This window comes from Bolinopsis microptera, chromosome 10 (genome assembly GCF_026151205.1).
Source record: "Bolinopsis microptera isolate Bmic1 chromosome 10, MBARI_Bmic_1.0, whole genome shotgun sequence".
NCBI lineage: Eukaryota > Metazoa > Ctenophora > Tentaculata > Lobata > Bolinopsidae > Bolinopsis > Bolinopsis microptera.
In genome coordinates this window covers 10,933,136-10,952,191 of record NC_087081.1, presented here as the reverse complement: position 1 = coordinate 10,952,191, position 19,056 = coordinate 10,933,136, and the positions used below count along the sequence as shown (strand labels likewise).

Below are 19,056 nucleotides of genomic sequence, written 5' to 3'. Positions count from 1 at the left end.
AAGTAGCAGCTGAGGGTTATCCTCAGTTCCGAGTTGAGGATTAGAAATAAAGTATGAATCTCAGGATAATGAGGATTATCCTGAGTTGGTTCACAGCACGAAGCCGCGCCTTGAGTTTAATCCTTCCCGATTGCATCACACCAGCCTTAATTATTATCAAATTCATGTTTCAAGTTCTGACTTCAGTTTGGTAAACTACCCCGGCCCCGGCCCCGGCAAAATGGAAGATTTCCCGGCCCCGGCCAATTCTCAGTGGTCAGCCCCGGCCCCGGCAGTGGCGTAACGTTGCCTGTTGGCGATTTGGCGCCCCCCCTAAGACGGCGCCCCCCTGCACAGCGGGGTCAGCAGGGCCCTCCGTTACGCCACTGGGCCCCGGCTATATTGGGGCTCCCCGGCCCCGGTCAGAATCCTGCCCCCGGTCGACCACCGATCACGATGCAGGAGTAATTTCTGTATTTGTTACACTTGCCTTCAACGTATAAGCTTATAAGGTTTAAGTTCAGTTCTCTAAATTTGGTAAACAATCTACTACTTGATAACAAATAATATGAGAATGTGTTAACATTCTGACTTTCGAGTTTTGACTTTCTTACGATACCTACACAACTTCAATCAGCCTAATCTAATACATCTGCACCTCTCATGTTACAAAGGCCAAAGGGTGTCCTAGAACCTAAATCTCATGTTGTGTGGATTATTAGGTTAGAAGTTTACTGGGCGATACCTCATGCTCATCATGCTAAGTAAATGTTACACCGTACTTGGAATGCTTAAAATGACTGGATTGTTAGTTAATTACCGCTGTTTGCAGATGGTGAAAATCCTTACATTAACTTCTTTAGTTTTTTTCTTAATTTGTGACCAAATTTAAATGGTAGCTTTATAAATAATGAATAAATAAATGATTTCATACGTAATTCGTTCTACAGGGACTCAGAAGACAAGGATCTAACGAAACATACGCGGCCCTTAACCGTCCTGCTCCTGGGAAAGCGGTTAGAAATACCAACTTAGTTTTCTGCTTAAATCATTGTCACACATATTTCTATTTTGTTTTTTCTGACACACAAAACTATACGACAGTTAATATCGTAAATTATGTTTAACGTCAAAATGTATATCTAGAGAGTAAGTTATTAAGTTATTAGTAGTTAAGTTATAAGTTGGATAGTAACTGAGACTTTAACCAACATCCTTGTAGAAAGAAAAGGACTTCTTTCTAGTCTATCTAGCAATTCACTGATTAGTTAGCTTTAAAACAGCCAACAATTAGCTTAATTAACAAAGAATAGCAAAATAGTGATGTTACACATTTTTTGATAAGATCCGTTAAGTTTTACATTCTTCTGACCAGTGGTACACACAGATGTGGTATGATGTCTAGATGCTGATTTCACACTCATATCCCAAGATTAAGTTATCACCATTCAACTCAGCTTATGGGTAGATGTATTACCAACTCGCTTAGTACCCTAAACTATCACAACCTCGACAATACATTTATCTGTTAAGCTAATAAGGATGTATATTCTCCCTGTAACAATGAAAAATACCACTCCAAAACCTTATCCCTCTTCCGTATAATCTACTCAAAGTCTTGTTCTGGATGTTTCTAACAGAGCCGATAGTCACCCGGTAAATACCTTCAGTCTGGCTACTCAGACCAAACATCCAGAGCTACTCAGTCTCGGTGATGCTTTGTGCTATCTTGTTCCTTCTGGTGTTTCTGAGCATGGTCCTGTGTGATGGGATACAGTGAGATGTTTTGGGAAATGTAGAAAGTAATGTTTCGACCACAAAATTTATATTTCCTACTGTACTATTATACAATCACCTAATTTGGCTGATACACTGATTGTAAGATTTGTTGTACTCACCTCTGCTACGGATTCGCGAGATAAATCTCAAGTTTACTTTTATGGGAAACGTCTCTGTTTACTAGGCCAAATCAGAATCAATGATATTAGTCTATGGAATTAGTTTATCCAATAAGAAGACATTGAAAAACATGGTGGAAATAAATAGTAAACGAAATTCACAATTACGATTAGTATTAATTCTCTAGTACTTCTGTACTAAACATAACTTCATATAATCTAGTTTAAGGTATTCGTTCAAGCCAATTACCATGTTTACGTCTATACCCACTTCGTGGTAGTACCACCTTACTGTATAGTAGGTTGTGTATTGTTTGTGTAAGTGTACTGAACGTGTATGTAGAGCTGGTAACAATAATATCCTACCTAAATAGCAGTCACTACTGCGTGGCTAATAATTAAGTGTTCAACAATTCTCGTAGTAACGTAGAATGTAGATAGGATAAAGGAAAAGTATATTTATAGTGTAAGGTCAACAATTTTACTGACAACATTATATTCATGTTCCCGAATAATATGTGCTACATACTATGCGTGACTTAAATAAATAGGGTAAGAAATACCATTATAGTCCCTGAGAGTGTTTCTAATGTCGCCTCAAGCTCAACATTTAAGTATTTAGGTTTTCCAAGACAACAGCACGTTCGGACAGATTTATGATTTCGAGCTGTTGAGACCCGTTTTCTCCTCAATACAAGACAGTATCATACTTATCACGTATTGGGGGGCATTGGGCAGCCCCATTAATACATATTAGTTAATTACCCCCTTCGATTTCAAAATAGGTATAGCTATTTATGGTTATTTATGAGGGACGAGGGTAGCCCCCAATACGACTTTTCTACTTCCTAGTACAGTGTTCAATACTTTCGCTTTTGTCACTCATAGTGTAAATCAGCTCATATGCCGTGGTGCTATTATATAAATAAGAAAACACACCGTAAATATTAAGTTATTTGGTAAAATAAATGTTCTTTAAGCATATTTTCCATGTGACGAATAGTTAACTGTAGAAGATATCATCATAACAAGTTCTAGTCTCGAAGTTTTGGAAAAGCTGTCTATGAACCACCCCTTTGATTATAAAATATTATTGAACGCTGTAATGATATCATAAAATGAGAGCTTAGACATCACAGTAAAAACCTTCGTAACAAATATTTACAGCTTACTGTTACGTCACATCCTGAGATGACAGCTGATAAGTAAAGATCGTAACGGTCGTTATTTTCTTCAGATGTTATCGAGCAACCGATGAGACAGTTAACGTCGTATGGAATTGTTATCAGGAAGGAATTTAAATGAATTCTTATCTTGATAACCGGATTATTAATAACACTATCAACTACATAACTTGTATTATCACATGCTATCTATAATTTACCTCGTATCTTACCACGAAGTTCCCACACAATATATTTGTTATTTACTGGTGTTCAGTGTAAAATGTGTTCAGTGTAAAATGTGTTCGGTGTAAAATGTGTAAAATGTGTTCAGTGTAAAATGAGACCCCTGATAACTGATACCCCACCATCCTCCCTGAAGCCCATTCCCAGTAAACGCGGGTTTTACTGAACAATTAGATCTGCAGGCTCCGCTAAAGTCATCAGAAGATAAAGATTGCACATAAAGGGCAATACACTACTATACTGCCTGCAAGTAGTTTACTCTAATAAATGTACTCAACTTCCATTTTACAATTTTCACTCGCTCAGTACAACGTGCATTGAGTCACGTGTCATCAGTACATTTCTGTAAGGGCTTTTTTGTAGGTTAATATAGCAGTTCTTCCAATATTTAATATACCTCCAATATAATATACTTCACAATTCACATCCATCTCAGTGTACCAATAACTGTCATTTTGAGAGTAGGGACTGTAGTTTAAATAACGGCATTATAATATTATTTTCATAGCATGACTTATTGTACTAGGTTAGAAATATGGATGTGGAAATTATAATCACTCTATTTGCACTGTATTTGGTTCACAATACTAATATTTAAGCCGCCATTTTCTAGACCTTTATGTCATTTATTATGAGCCTGAACTATTTCAGAAACGAGGAGTTATCAGCAAGTATAAGCCGATGTCCAACAAGCCTAAAACCTTTGGTATGCCCCCCAACAAACCTGCTACTGATGACATTGAAATGGTGAGTTACTTGTTCCTTCTCGAAATGTATTATCAGTATTAATATAAGGTTAACATAGGGTAGCTAACAATGATTTATTGTTCGTTGTTATCTCCCGATATAAAAAAATAAAATGTATAGCCCTGGCCTTCAAGTTCTGAATTTGTTTCAGTTTGGTAGATTTTACCATTTTCACAATGCTATTCCGTTTTCTCGCATGAGTAGTAGAGGGGGCAAAAGCCCCGAATTAGAAGCTTTTTGCGAACAAAATCTTGCCTCTCACAGGCAGAACAAAAATTAAATTAACAAAATAGTATGTTTTTATATATTTTTTGGATTCTGTTGATAAATTCTAGTGGGCAGTTATAACTGGTCATTCGTATTAGTACTATTAATACTCATGGAATGTGATCGCAGTGACGTCATCATGTGGCGCTTTGCCATCATTACAGTGGCATTCTGCCAACATTACACATTACAACTTAACTGTTTACAAGAGATCTGGTTAATATGACAGGTTTTAATTTTATAATTTCTTTCTGCCCCCGTCTTTAATGTTCCTTTTATAAGTTATTAATCCAATCTTGACTCGTGTCCCGCTAACTTGCACGCAATAATCCATATTATAATGTATTTATCCTATTTTAAGAAACTTTAAGAACCTTAATGGTGTCGTTTAATCGAAATTCATCCAACTATAATTTGCTAAAACTCCCTCCAATTTTGCGTGGTATTTAACGACTACTACAATATGTCAAATATCACAGATGACAGGTTATTACCCATACCACTGTCTATTGACCATCCGATAGCTCCCTTGACATTTCTTTAAGTTCTTAGATTAACGATCCTTATTAGGAGGTAAGGGGTGAGTTTAAGGAGGTAAGGGGTGAGTTTTAGGAGGTAAGGGGTGAGTTTTAGGAGGTAAGGGATGAGTTTTAGGAGGTAAGGGTGAGTTTTAGGAGGTAAGGGGTGAGTTTTAGGAGGTAAGGGGTGAGTTTTAGGAGGTAAGGGGTGAGTTTTAGGAGGTAAGGGGTGATTTTAGGAGGTAAGGGGTGATTTTAGGAGGTAAGGGGTGAGTTTTAGGAGGTAAGGGGTGAGTTTTAGGAGGAAAGGGGTGATTTTAGGAGGTAAGGGGTGAGTTTTAGGAGGTAAGGGGTGAGTTTTAGGAGGTAAGGGGTGATTTTAGGAGGTAAGGGGTGATTTTAGGAGGTAAGGGGTGATTTTAGGAGGTAAGGGGTGAGTTTTAGGAGGTAAGGGGTGATTTTAGGAGGTAAGGGGTGAGTTTTAGGAGGTAAGGGGTGAGTTTTAGGAGGTAAGGGGTGATTTTAGGAGGTAAGGGGTGAGTTTTAGGAGGTAAGGGGTGAGTTTTAGATTAAAACTTTATTATATCTCTCCTCTCACTTAGTGGCCACCTACTTTACACATCACATGACATGGTCAGGTCATTTAACTTTGTGTATTTATCATGCACTTTCAATGAGCTCTTCCATTCAAACACGCCTCTCCAGCCAGTGAAAATTTGAAATTATATCACGTGACTTGAACCATCCAATCAATCTAGGTATTAGTAAACTAATCAGATTCATCGTTCTGAGTATCTAAGTGCTTCAGGCCATCAGGAATCAGGAGCAGAACTAAAAACTTGTGAACTCATTTGAACGGATCGTCATTTATCAATCAAATCTTTAGATCTCTACGGATATACCAGGTCCATCAAACATGACACGTTCTTGTTGGATCACACTTGTAGATTACCAGGGAACTTGTCAGTCACTTTCACTTATCAGCTGATCACTTTGCAGATCTGAGGATTGGATTGAATGTAAAATGTTAATGTAATATTTTAAGGTTCCTTATTAATCCTTTTATTTCATAATGTAATCATCCAACTCTAATTAAAATATCCAAACCCCAACCGATATTATTTGTCATACCTGATATTCCGAATAAGAATTTCGAGTTTTGAAAGCCACGCGACAATTATTTATCCATGCTGTACGACTATTAATAATTCGTGACATACTACACACTGTAGCTCTTGATTCGATGAGGAAAATAATGAAAATATCTCAGAAGAACACCGAAAGTTACAGAATGTGAAATATATGGCTTTCTACTTTTGGAAATGATGATGTAAGGAATCAAACTTGGCAACCATAAATAATTTACTCCGTAACATTAGTTAAGAAGGTCTTATCCTATCATATTCTTAATACATTCTTATTATCGTAACCAAAATACTACCCATTTTTGAAAACCATGACAAGGGTTTGAATTACAGTAATGCTGGTTTTCTGGTCCCATGAAATTTGATACAAAATTACTTAGTGCAAACATTTTGTTTCGTCATCCATGATAATTGGTACTCTACAAAAATTACACTCATTTTTTTTTAGATTGATGCGAATCCATGACTGGAAAATTACCTTATCAATGATTTTGCTGTGGTGAGCGGGCATTCTGATGATAAAGCTACAAGTACTTTACACTTACTAGTACAAACAGATCCGTATGAAAAAATCTATTTACCGACACAAAGAGTTTTCTAAGGATTGTTTATATGAATCTTTCTCTACTATACTGAAGCTCATTAAAAAAAATTAATATTAAGTTTGAGTCCCTCCAATATTTACAACATTTTCAGGGAGAAACGAGTCATGGTGGTCAGGTATGTAGGATCCAGTCTAAATTCTTAGATAAGTCATAGGATTGTGATTTTTCTAGAAAAGTTAAATAAGTAAAACTTAGTGTTTTGTTTCATCACTTATTTTACTTTCAGCCTGACCCCACATATGCTACCGTCAATCCACAAACACTGAAGGTAACAGCTTGTAGCTGATCTTTTTCTTCGTATTTAACAGCTTGTAGCTGATCTTTCACTTCGTATTAAACCAAAAGTCACCACATCGGCACATCTAATGTCACTTCAGATCAGTTACACGAACAAATATTTAAGCTAGCATAATATAACTTACATGATGTTATTCTAAGATTCCAAACTTTACTAATGTTATAATATGTAAAAAATAGCTCCCTGTCCTTCAGTCGAAAATGAAACCATCAAATTATGCGGATGTTACGTTACCTGATCTTCCTCCTGAAGTCCCGATATACGGAAACTCTTCTCTCATCCAGGTAACAGACCATTATTATTATTATAACAAGAATTGCGCCCGTTGTTTCGTTTTGGCGGACGCTAGATTTCCATTTCACATTTACTATAAATTTAAGTATAAGCTCCAATCAGCTCCAAGTATAAGCTCCAATCAGCTCACTTCAATCTTCATGAAAATAATATTGATAAATTATGCATCAAATACGGGAAAAAATTCAGTTCAAATGCCGTAGAACTTAACTTGTATATCTGTAATTCAAGAAATTATCAGCAAAGGTAAACTATACTCATGTACACATCAATACACTACGCGTGCCACGTACAAATTGGGCGTATTACCTAATAGTAATATTATACATTACATGCATCATATACATTAAAACACAGTCGCGCCGCGCATTCATAGATCACAGGCTATCTATACATCACATCTCCGCAAGCAATCCTCGCGCGCGCGCAACTTTTTCGTTGCTTGGTAACGAACGGAAGCAAGGAACACGACATACGACTCAGACCCACCTACTGCAATCTCCAAAATCCACGTTTTTCTGCAAAAACCTCCATTCGTAACCTTTCACTATTGCCTTTTTTCAAAAGGGTGAAAAGGAAAAAATAAATACAACAAACACGAGAAATACATCAAGTGGCCGAGTAGTCAAGCATTCTTCATTCTACCCCATAACAGACCATGGTGAAGATAAATCTTCATATTATGGAAAATAATTCCATTTGCAACAAGATTTAACTAAAAATATGTTGAAGTTCCCCCCGATGTGATCTCTGTACAATTCAAATGTTCTAACGGCATTTAAAGTTTTATCCATTTTCACGGTAACTACAAAGTTTTAATGCCCATTGCCCGTTAACGCTTCCCCCTTCAGCGGCCGATACCATCTGAGTATGCTGATGTAACGGTAGCACCTCCTCAGACCCCATACAACATGGCTGACAGACAGGTAACATTTCAGGATTAGGATACACCGGTTCTGGCACGTGACAAGGGTTCTGGCACGTGACAAGGGTTCTGGCACGTGACAAGGGTTCTGGCACGTGACAAGGGTTCTGGCACGTGACAAGGGTTCTGGCACGTGACAAGGGTTCTGGCACGTGACAAGGGTTCTGGCACGTGACAAGGGTTCTGGCACGTGACAAGGGTTCTGGCACGTGACAAGGGTTCTGGCACGTGACAAGGGTTCTGGCACGGGACAAGGGTTCTGGCACGTGACAAGGGTTCTGGCACGTGACAAGGGTTCTGGCACGTGACAAGGGTTCTGGCACGGGACAAGGGTTCTAACACGTGACAAGGGTTCTGGCACGTGACAGCGGTTAACCTAAGTGCCCACATTTCCATACAGTGAACTCTTTGATTTTCACGGTTACTACAATGGTTTGATACCAGTTAATGAGAGACCCCATACAACATGGCTGACAGACAGGTAACATTTCAGGATTAGGATACACCGGTTCTGGCACGTGACAAGGGTTCTGGCACGTGACAAGGGTTCTGGCACGTGACAAGGGTTCTGGCACGTGACAAGGGTTCTGGCACGTGACAAGGGTTCTGGCACGTGACAAGGGTTCTGGCACGTGACAAGGGTTCTGGCACGTGACAAGGGTTCTGGCACGTGACAAGGGTTCTGGCACGTGACAAGGGTTCTGGCACGTGACAAGGGTTCTGGCACGTGACAAGGGTTCTGGCACGTGACAAGGGTTCTGGCACGTGACAAGGGTTCTGGCACGTGACAAGGGTTCTGGCACGTGACAAGGGTTCTGGCACGTGACAAGGGTTCTGGCACGTGACAAGGGTTCTGGCACGTGACAAGGGTTCTGGCACGTGACAAGGGTTCTGGCACGTGACAAGGGTTCTGGCACGTGACAAGGGTTCTGGCACGTGACAAGGGTTCTGGCACGTGACAAGGGTTCTGGCACGTGACAAGGGTTCTGGCACGTGACAAGGGTTCTGGCACGTGACAAGGGTTTCTGGCACGTGACAAGGGTTCTGGCACGTGACAAGGGTTCTGGCACGTGACAAGGGTTCTGGCACGTGACAAGGGTTCTGGCACGTGACAAGGGTTCTGGCACGTGACAAGGGTTCTGGCACGTGACAAGGGTTCTGGCACGTGACAGCGATTAACACAAGTGCCTACATTTCCATACAGTGAACTCTTTGATTTTCACGGTTACTACAATGGTTTGATACCAGTTAATGCTTGCCCCCCATCAGCGGCCGATTCTATCTGAGTATGCGGATGTCACATTACCTGGGCCTCCTGAAGTCCTATACAGCAACATGGCTAATAGACAGGTTACACTTTACCTTTTTGATGAACATCATGAATAATAAACTCTCAAATTTGATCCCTCCTCTGTATCATAGCTGAAAGTCTACCCCACAAAACAGCTTTTTATTATCTGATTCTGACCTTATTTTCAACAGGACAACACCCCTGAGGAAGATCCAGTGTACGCTCAAGTTGACCTGAAAAACCGAACATTGGTAAGTTCACTGAGTAATCCCAGTAATAAAGCATAGTACATAAACATGTATGATAATATGGCATGATAATATAACATTTTAGTTGTTTGCTTTAGTAGATAAATACATTTTACCGTCTTGTTCTGCCAACATCATCCGGCTCTTTTACCATTTTGTTCTTTATTCTCATAAGATACCGTAGCACAAATCCTGAAATACTAACGTCAGCAACGGGTTGGGGGATTAGAACCTTGAAGTGTTACCGCACAGTATGGTAGCTTATCTGACCTGAACAGAACCCTCCACATGGGAATATAATCAGTACTGCTACTGCAGCTGCGACTCAGCATGTAATTTGCTGTCAAGTATCTCACTTTCTGCGTTAATGACACACCCTTAAACTACCTGAGCACCAAACATTGACAAAATCAGATAATTAAGTCGTTGAAGCCACAATTAAGGAGACATTGTTCAACAATCCAAAAACGCAAAGATATCTTCCCCCCACCGCGCCGGAATGTAGCAAACATTTTAGTTTATGTTTATTGCTTTTAGCCGCAGCGGAGAGTTGAAGAAGAGGAGGATCTACCACCTGATGTCCCTGTGTACGGAACTATAGGACAACTAACGGTTAGTTTATAGCACTGTGATACACTGTGATACACTGTGATACACTGTGACACACTGTGATACACTGTGATACACTGTGACACACTGTGATACACTGTGATACACTGTGACACACTATGAACAAAATATTTGTAATTTTTGGTTATGGTCCCTATCATTAAGAGTACAAGAAAACAAAAATTGAAATTACGTTTTGAGCAGGGCCATAATTGCACTGATCACAGATCACTGATCTGCAAGGTGCCTGATAGTTGATAAATTTATTTATTAAAGCAAGCTTCTAGTTTCGGGATAGCCTGTATCAGGCAACGCCCGATACTAATGCTTGTACAGACCTACACAAGTGCAAATAAGTAGGTAAATATTTCATGCTAGGTATTTGGCACCCATTACGTTAACAGACAGATAGTTGACAGTGGCGTAACGAAGGGCCCGCCAGGCAACGTTACGACACTAATAGTTGATACAGCGTAACAATAAATATATTCAATCAACGGTGTCCAATAATTCCACGGGTATCTACTATCTAGAAGTGCTTCTATACGTTAGTACAAAATTTTAACTCAAAAAGTCCAGGGGGATTTGTCCCTGAATTATCCCCCCAAGTTCGAAAACGGAATTACGGCCCTGATTTTGAGCACTTTGTTCGAGCTCCATAGGTAAGTTTGTTCCGGTTTTTACGTAAGGATACGGTTATATAAGCGGCGGGGTAATGCGGAACTTAAATATATAAATACATAGATATAGGAACATAGAAGAACGATAGTCATGTGGCGTGGGGCAACTTTTGGCACATAGAGTCACGTTTATGTGACGCGCGGTGATATTTTAAAGACCAAATCGGAGCACGCGGTCTGTTTCGTCAACATATATTAATAAGACGCGCGCGTCTTTTTTTTACTTCCTATCTTAACTTGCGACCGAAAAGGAAAATTCCCGAATTCTGGCCACGTGTATTTTCTTGAGAATAGCTGCAGTTTCAACACTGAACACACTACACCACTAAAATCATTTCTTATCGGTGACCCTATGACCTGGGCCTGACTAACACTTGAAACGAAGCTAACACGAAGGTCGGAGTATATATTATATATCTGTATGTATATATACATACAGATGTACTATTGCTAACTGCTATTTGCCGTGACTAGGCAGCCGGCAGGGGGATCGTTCACATATTCGGTCACAGAATTTCTGTAAACCAGATATTGGTTATTTCAGAAAGAATCTGGCACTATCCGTCGCGGAGTAGAGTCCGCGGCGGAGCCGCCGGACTCCGAGCGGTATCCGGCGGTGCTCCGCCAAAAATAAAATGTATTTACACTGGACTCGAGTACATTTTGGCGGACTCCGAGCGGAGCCGAGCGGACTCCGAGCGGACTTTAAAGTCCGCCGCGGACTCCGAGCGGCTCCGAGCGGCTGTCACGTGACAAATTTAGCCGAGGGTCGGAAGTCGGAGGTCGGAAGTCAGTGGACTCTGTTGGAGTCCGGCGGACTCCGAGCGGAGTCCGCCGAGCTGGCGGACTCCGCCAAGCTCCGCCGGACTCCGCCGGATTCAAGTCTGGCGGAGAGGTCCGGCGGAGTCCGCCAAGCACTCCGCCGGAGTCCGCGGCGGACCGGAGTCCGCCTAGTGGCTTAGTCCGCGGCGGACACTCCGCCGAGCCGCCGCGGAGCCGCTCGGAGTCCGCGGCGGACTTTAAAGTCCGCTCGGAGTCCGCTCGGCTCCGCTCGGAGTCCGCCAAAATGTACTCGAGTCCAGTGTAAATACATTTTGGCGGAGCACCGCCGGAGTCCGCTCGGAGTCCGGCGGCTCCGCCGGAGTCCGCTCGGAGTCCGCTCGGAGTCCGGCGGCTCCGCCGCGGACTCTACTCCGCGACGGATAGTGCCGAGCTGGAGATCATCAATTTAAATTGTGGAAATTATTGACGAAGTTATGACACTCGTTTTGACTTTTGTTGTTTCTCATTATCAAGCCGCTGCATAAAATGGTAAACATTTTAGTTAGGACAAAAATTTGAGCCATCTACCATAGATGGCTAAAATTTTTGTGATGTATGCTATAAAAATCTATGCGAGTAAAATCTATGTAACTTTCTTGATGTCATATCTTACCCATCATTTCCATCAAAAGTCTTGCACTAGATGAGTTATATATAACCTTTTTTAAATTCTTCAAATTTTTGCCCACTTTCACCCATAAAACAACGAGAAATTTGGATTTGGAGACGGGTGAAACCCCCCCCCCCCCCCCCCCCCCCCCTCGTCATTTTTATATTACTCGCGATTTCAGGGACGTAGATATATATTATATCTGTGATCGACCAACTAGATCGGATTGCTGCTACTAAGCTTTGGTATAGCGTTCACTTTCATTTGCATATTGTGCACGTGCATATTATAATAAATCAGCTTTTGAGTGAGCCACATGTTGCGTTAGGTAAAGATAGTTGGTACTCTGTGCAGTACTCTCTGCATGTGCAATGCTGCATGGCGCGCGGGTTATATAGTGACAGTGCATACGATATAATTGTACAGGTTGCAGTTCGCTCGTGGAATGCACTCTGCAGGTGCATACATTCTACATTTGTAATGCTACATGCGGATGTGGCGCATGTTATCGCAACTATCAACTATATCAACTGCAACTTCCGTGATAACAATTATCCCAGGATGTCTGTTGTTACTGAGTGCAGTACACCAGTTATAGTGTTAAGCTGTTTAATAGTTTTATGGTGGTGACTGGTGGGCTATAATACTTTATACTGGTGGCATGTTCGATACCCATCTTGCTAACATTTTAAAGTTTTATACTATAGTGATGTAATAATAATATGTATCAGCCACGAACTTTTCAGTTTCATAACCATATTCCTAAACTTCTTATTATTTCAGGAACCCGACATTCCTGACTTTGAAGATGAGGACCCTTACGCCACGGTTGAATTTGTTCCCAAATCCAAGCGAAAACCTCCTCGCCCCAAACCGAAAGAGAACGCTAGCGAGGGTGTTTATGCTACTATCACAGATATCAAGGAAAATCTTTAACAGGGATTGTATTCGTGTAATGAATGAAATAGTTGAGTGTTGCTAGATTAGTTAGTTAAAGCAATGTGAGTCAATGAATATGAAATCCGCAGAATGGACAAGGAATGTAAAGTTGGGAAGAAATGTCGTATATTGTACATTGTACATACTATAAAGTAACTGATAGACTGAATTTGTGAAATTTTCGCTGTAAAAAGAATGTGTTTTTGACTTGATGATGATGTCAGATATCTTATTAAATGGTGTTTAAAAAAGCTAATCTGTTATTTTAAACTATTCAGATACTTAGCTGAATTAAAGTTGGCCTGCCTTAAAATTTACTGTAATTTAACAGAATTTCCACTTTAAGAAACTTGGTATGTCACTTCAGTGACTCACTTGCCAGCGAATTTAAACGACTGATAATAAATATTTCTAATTATAAGGATTTTTGTTCACAAACTCAAATTTGTGTAACGATGCCTCCTTTTTCAAGAAGTTCACCTAGTTTGAAATTTCTAAAATATTTGTATGTAAGGTATCGTCCAACAATAAACAGTTTACACGGTTTTACTGTTGCTTAATGCTTTAAGTTTAATGATAAGAGCTTTATCTTTTACATCGATTAAGGGCTGTGACTTGGAGAAGCCCCTTTAATTTTATAATTTTTTTAATGCAGAATTTGATCAGATGCATACTTATTTTGACAGTATTATTTTCGTGATTGATGGGACACTTTAAATTCAGACCCGCGGCGCGTAAATAATTTTTATTTACACATGATTTCACATTTTAAACAATAATGCTCTGACTTGCGGTGGCATCTACACCATACACATTAATCCATCGATTTTTCATATCAGACTATGGTGAAAGTTTAGCTACAAATGAATGTACTGGTAATTTCCTAATATTTTAATTCGTTCAGTTCACGGTTCCATTATTTAGACCATGAATAAAAATAAATATCTTGTGTTATTCCTTTTACTTGTAGGTTTATAACTTGACGGATGTTACTCGTCTATGGTATAAATTTCTTCGAAGTAGCGCGCGCCGCTTTCTTCTCGAAATGGCCCGACGGCAAGTGCTACGAAGTAGCGCGCGCCGGGCCAGACCATTAACAATAGGGGGTGCACGATAAAAATAAACTTGCTCGGATTTTAAAATTTTTTGTACCACTGTTTTCTAGAGACTGTGAGAATTTTCACAATACCAAATTTGTCATACCTTTTTGGAAAGATCAGTGAGTATTGCCTAAGTGCCATATTTGATGGTGCGCGGCTTTTGGAGCAAAATTAGCTCATAGCTGTAAAAGTCGCGTAATTTGACCAAATTCGTCCAAATTTGACCATTTTTGTCGTATTATTCGGATATATCTTCAGTTCCTTACATGAGATCATTCTGGAAATTGGCGACGACCTTCCAATAGGGCTTTCACAACTGTCCGAAAAATTTGGTGGATATCGGAGTTGATATAGTGATCAAAATGGAGCAAAATACGCTGCTTTTAGCTGTAACATAATGTCTGATGGTTGGATATGCTTTAAATTTTTCGGACACTTTCCTTGTAAGTCTATGAGTAAGCTTACCAATTTTTGTTGTAATTGGAGGTCGGGAAGGATACTCAATATCTATTTGTTTGAAGAAAATTGTGCTGGCCGAAATCAGCGCTAAAAAACCATCCTACAGTCGGCACGCGCGGCTCACTGTCGATGGCGCACTACCTATTAACAATGGTCAAGTTTATAACTTACCAAGATGCGCTCTGAGTTGGACTCTTCGACGCGCTCTTGGAAACAAATTATATTTGAAACAAATATTTTACGAGTATCACCAGTTAAGTTAACATCAACTTTGATATCTACCAACTATTATTCGGAAAGTTTTTAATTTTAAAGTACAATTAGAAGCTCCTTGTAAATGTTCAAAATGATCCCATTTTGGGAACCGAAAATCATATGATGACATTGACCATTGTTAATGGTCTGGCCGGCCGGCGCGCTACTTTTTAAGAAATTAAAAAGCGGAGCGCGCAAATTTAGACGAGTAACATTCGTCAAATGATGAAAAAATGTTATTCCGCCGCGTGTGTTATCAGTTATTTCGCTTGTCATGATGTGGTCTACTCTGAATAAATTGCAAAAGAATTTTACTCGATTCATGAAGTTTGAAAGAAGTTACAGCAATGCGCGCAATTTGAGGAGCTAGTGTGCTTTTATGCATTGTGTTTTGGCGTTGTAGCGCGATGCACTACTGTGTACTGGGTCGCGCCGCGCATCAAATAATTCGTCTCTTCGGTAGATCGGCGAAATGGCGGAAATGCACCACTGTGCCTCACCGAGCTGCAAAGGATTGACATAGTGAATCAAGTTTTGGCGGAGATAACTGCGTCTTTTATTGACATAAGTGGCATAAAGTGGCATACTTCAAAGTGGCATACGTTGCATGCCACTTTTCGCGCGCGAAGCTTGCGCCGCCAAAGGCTTTTACTATTGTGTTTATGTGCGCTTTAATAGCAACTACTTTTTTAGATTTAAAAAGCAAAAAGGTGTCATGTCAGGCCTAGGTTAAAGGTGTCATGAATCTTCACCTAACAATGTCACATGTTGTCATACATTGTATGACCCGCACGTGTTACGTGCGCGGCTCCCCTTACCTGGCCTGGGGACCTCAGGCTATTATGTTCATATTGATGAAAATCTTTTAAAAATAACTGGCTACAATGAGCATTTTAATAACAATAAATAGTAGAGATCAAAAACTTTAATTTCCAATAGAGAAATTTATAGAAACACACCTAACAAATTTTACCCTGCTAATAGCTATTAAAAAAAACATTAATAGTTTCGTATGAAAATTATGATCTAAACAATTACTACCCTTCAAGAATTGATAAAAATGTTTATGTAACAAAATATTTGACTTTACCAGTCTCTTGACGTTTCACAATGAAACTGAGGTTGAAGATGCAGTTACAAAAGGCCACTGGTTCTTAATGGTTACTGAAACAAACGTTATCCAAAATACAAGTTTTAAAGCAGTCCATATCTGCTTTCCTGTGAACTGAACAGTTCAAATAGAAAAACTCATTCCCTTGTTATTACAACAATATTTAGTTTAAAGGTGATTGTTTTCAAATAAACATAGTCCAATAACACTATACTACACTTCAATATGCTTGGTATTTAATCCTTTATCATAATAGTAGCAAAATTAGCAAAATTAAATGCTATAATAAAGCCTTATCTTTTCGAAAGATTTATCTTCCGCTTAAGATTTAACCCCTCGCTTTCTACAATTTTAACACACACACTTATAAATATATCGTCCCTTGAACAGTTCAATATGATGGAGCCCTGCTCAGTTGCTAGATCGACTATGGGCCTACCGCTGTTGCACAGGGTGATGATTCGTTCCGCTTGACATTGTAGATTTGTGTCCACAAGCTCACAACTTGATAGTAGGTGCAGTGCTGTTTGCTCATCCGAGCCACAGATGCACAGCGGAGAGGCCGCTGCTCTGTCAACTCTGAAGAGAAACGAGTTCAGTAGATTGTTCTTGTACATGAGACTCATAACCAATACTTCCACTTCGCGGCTCACTCCAAAGGGGATGGGAAGGGGGTTGCAGGAGACTCTTGGAATATCAGACCATCCTTCCATAAGTAGTAGGTTTTGTAGACTTTCTTGCCAAAGTAGCTCTGTGAATTGCTGTATCATTCCCTTGGTGTACTTGTAAGTCTTTGGGGATAGTAGCAGAATGTGGTCCAGGTTTCTGTGGCTGATTTCACCGAGGTCACAGGCCTGAACTTCTGTGTTAAAATGTTCTGCTTTCCATTGTAGGAATTTCTGCACCTCTCGGAGATGACAGAGCACTGTTGGGTTCTTTTCATTTAGCTGAGTTTTCACAAAGTCATAGTGAATGTCATTTGAGTCATGGAGAACCTTGAGGTAGTGTTTGATCGAGATTATTCTTCCCAAAGTTTGGAGTGGTGGCACACCCAGAATGACTTCAAGAATGGCCCCATGGACGTTGAAAACAGCTCCAACTGCAGCTTTAGACACTCTGTACCATAGTTTGTTTATGTCTGACATATTTGAATTGTTCATCCATATTGTAGAACCATAAAACAAGGTCGAGAACAGAATTGTTTTGGTCACTCTCACTATAACTGCTTGGTTCATGCCCCAGTTTCTGTTTGCATAACGGCTCGTACAAACCCAGCGGTATACTAGATTGTTGTATACATACTTGCTATGCTGTTTGAAGGTTAACTTACTGTCCAAAATGACACCAAGAACCCTTGTCTGATCCGTTAACTGAATTGTTTTCCCTCCAAGGTTGAATGAAGTCGGGACTCCAGCATGATCATAGCAGTTGAAGCATATAATTTCAGTCTTATTTTTGTTGCAGTTAATAACCATGCGCCAACAGGAGGTCCAATATTCAATGCTGTCCATAGCCAGGTTGAGATAGAAAAGGCACTCTTCCAAGTCTCTACCAACCACTTTCACAGTACCATCATCAGCGAATTTTAACACACTTATTTGTTGGTACACTGAACAGACTGCCTCAATATCCATAATGTAGAATTTGAACAAAATAGGAGACAGCACAGATCCTTGTGGTAACCCATAGTCCAAGCAGTCCCTAACAGGGCCAAGGAATCCATTTATTAATAGGCACACTGTGCGACCAAATAGAAAACTGTCTATAGTTTTTAGGTAACAGCCATGAACACCAGCTCTCCAGAGCTTAACAATTAGACCTTTCTTCCAGACGGAATCAAATGCCTTTTCGAAGTCGATAAACAAGCAAAGTACCGTAAGCTTCTTTATAATATCACCTTTAATACCAACAGTCAGTCGATTGAGGTATCTAATAGTATTCTTGCCTTTTGAGAATCCTTCCTGATTTACATCCGTAAGTCCCACTTTCATAAGATATATATCAAGTCGTCGTGCCAGGATTCGTTCAAACAGTTTCCCTACATATGAAGATATTGAAATGGGCCTGTATGCACCTGCTTGGGAGTATGATGACTTTCCGTCTTTTTTGAGAAACACAATCTTAGAATCGTTCCACAGCCAGAGCCCATTTCGCAGGCAGAGCGTAAAAAGCTTGCTTAGTGCATGAATTGCAATCGGACCTAGTTTCTTTAGCATAGACTGATGCACTTCGTGGTTATCAAAACTAGCGGCTGTTGATTGAATGCCTTTCAGAGTAGCAGAGACCTCCCATGGTGTAACAGGGCAATAAAGGGTGGAGCTGTTGGTAAACTTATCTGCCATTGCCTCAGTTGCACTGGGTTGAAAGTTTCTATATTTTATGTCATCATACAGTTTGTTTATATCCTGAAAGAAAGCATCATCGAATTTATCGATATTATTTTCAATGTGTTTAGCCTGGAAAAATGTTTCAATAAACATAAACCGAATAGAGATTAGGCGGAATGACAGGCTGAGCGTGGCCCAGTAAGGCTCCCCCTGTACCGTGGAAAATTTCCACTATAGTGAAACGACGATGGGGGTCACGACGTGATACAAGTCACATATATGTGCTTTCGCGCGCCACTGCAGGCGCGCTTGTTTCACCGGGTGCGCGGGTGTGCGCCACTGCAAGTGCAACGGCTCTGGATATTGATTGACGATGTCAACCCATCGAGATCGTATCAGCTAGTATCATGAGCCTTTTTTGACTGGTAGCCTTTAAATTAGGCAAAAGCTGTCATGTCGTTGCTTGAATATTTGTGTAATTGTGCCATGTTCAACTACATCTTTAAATGCCCTTTAAATG

General features: G+C 40.2%; 1 protein-coding gene across 1 annotated transcript in view; it reads left to right on the top strand.

Moving 5' to 3' along the window:
- Window positions 1-14,226, top strand: part of LOC134821988 (titin-like) — a 29,282-nt gene extending 15,056 nt beyond the window's left edge. Inside the window, exons 27-36 of the mRNA XM_063832820.1 lie at window positions 930-995; window positions 3,938-4,033; window positions 6,660-6,683; window positions 6,795-6,836; window positions 7,061-7,150; window positions 8,012-8,086; window positions 9,355-9,435; window positions 9,568-9,627; window positions 10,162-10,236; window positions 13,129-14,226. Of these exons, the coding sequence (XP_063688890.1) occupies window positions 930-995; window positions 3,938-4,033; window positions 6,660-6,683; window positions 6,795-6,836; window positions 7,061-7,150; window positions 8,012-8,086; window positions 9,355-9,435; window positions 9,568-9,627; window positions 10,162-10,236; window positions 13,129-13,281 (762 nt within the window). The 3' untranslated portion in view covers window positions 13,282-14,226. The remainder of the gene's footprint in view (window positions 1-929; window positions 996-3,937; window positions 4,034-6,659; window positions 6,684-6,794; window positions 6,837-7,060; window positions 7,151-8,011; window positions 8,087-9,354; window positions 9,436-9,567; window positions 9,628-10,161; window positions 10,237-13,128) is intronic.
- The last annotated feature ends 4,830 nt before the right edge of the window (window positions 14,227-19,056 follow it).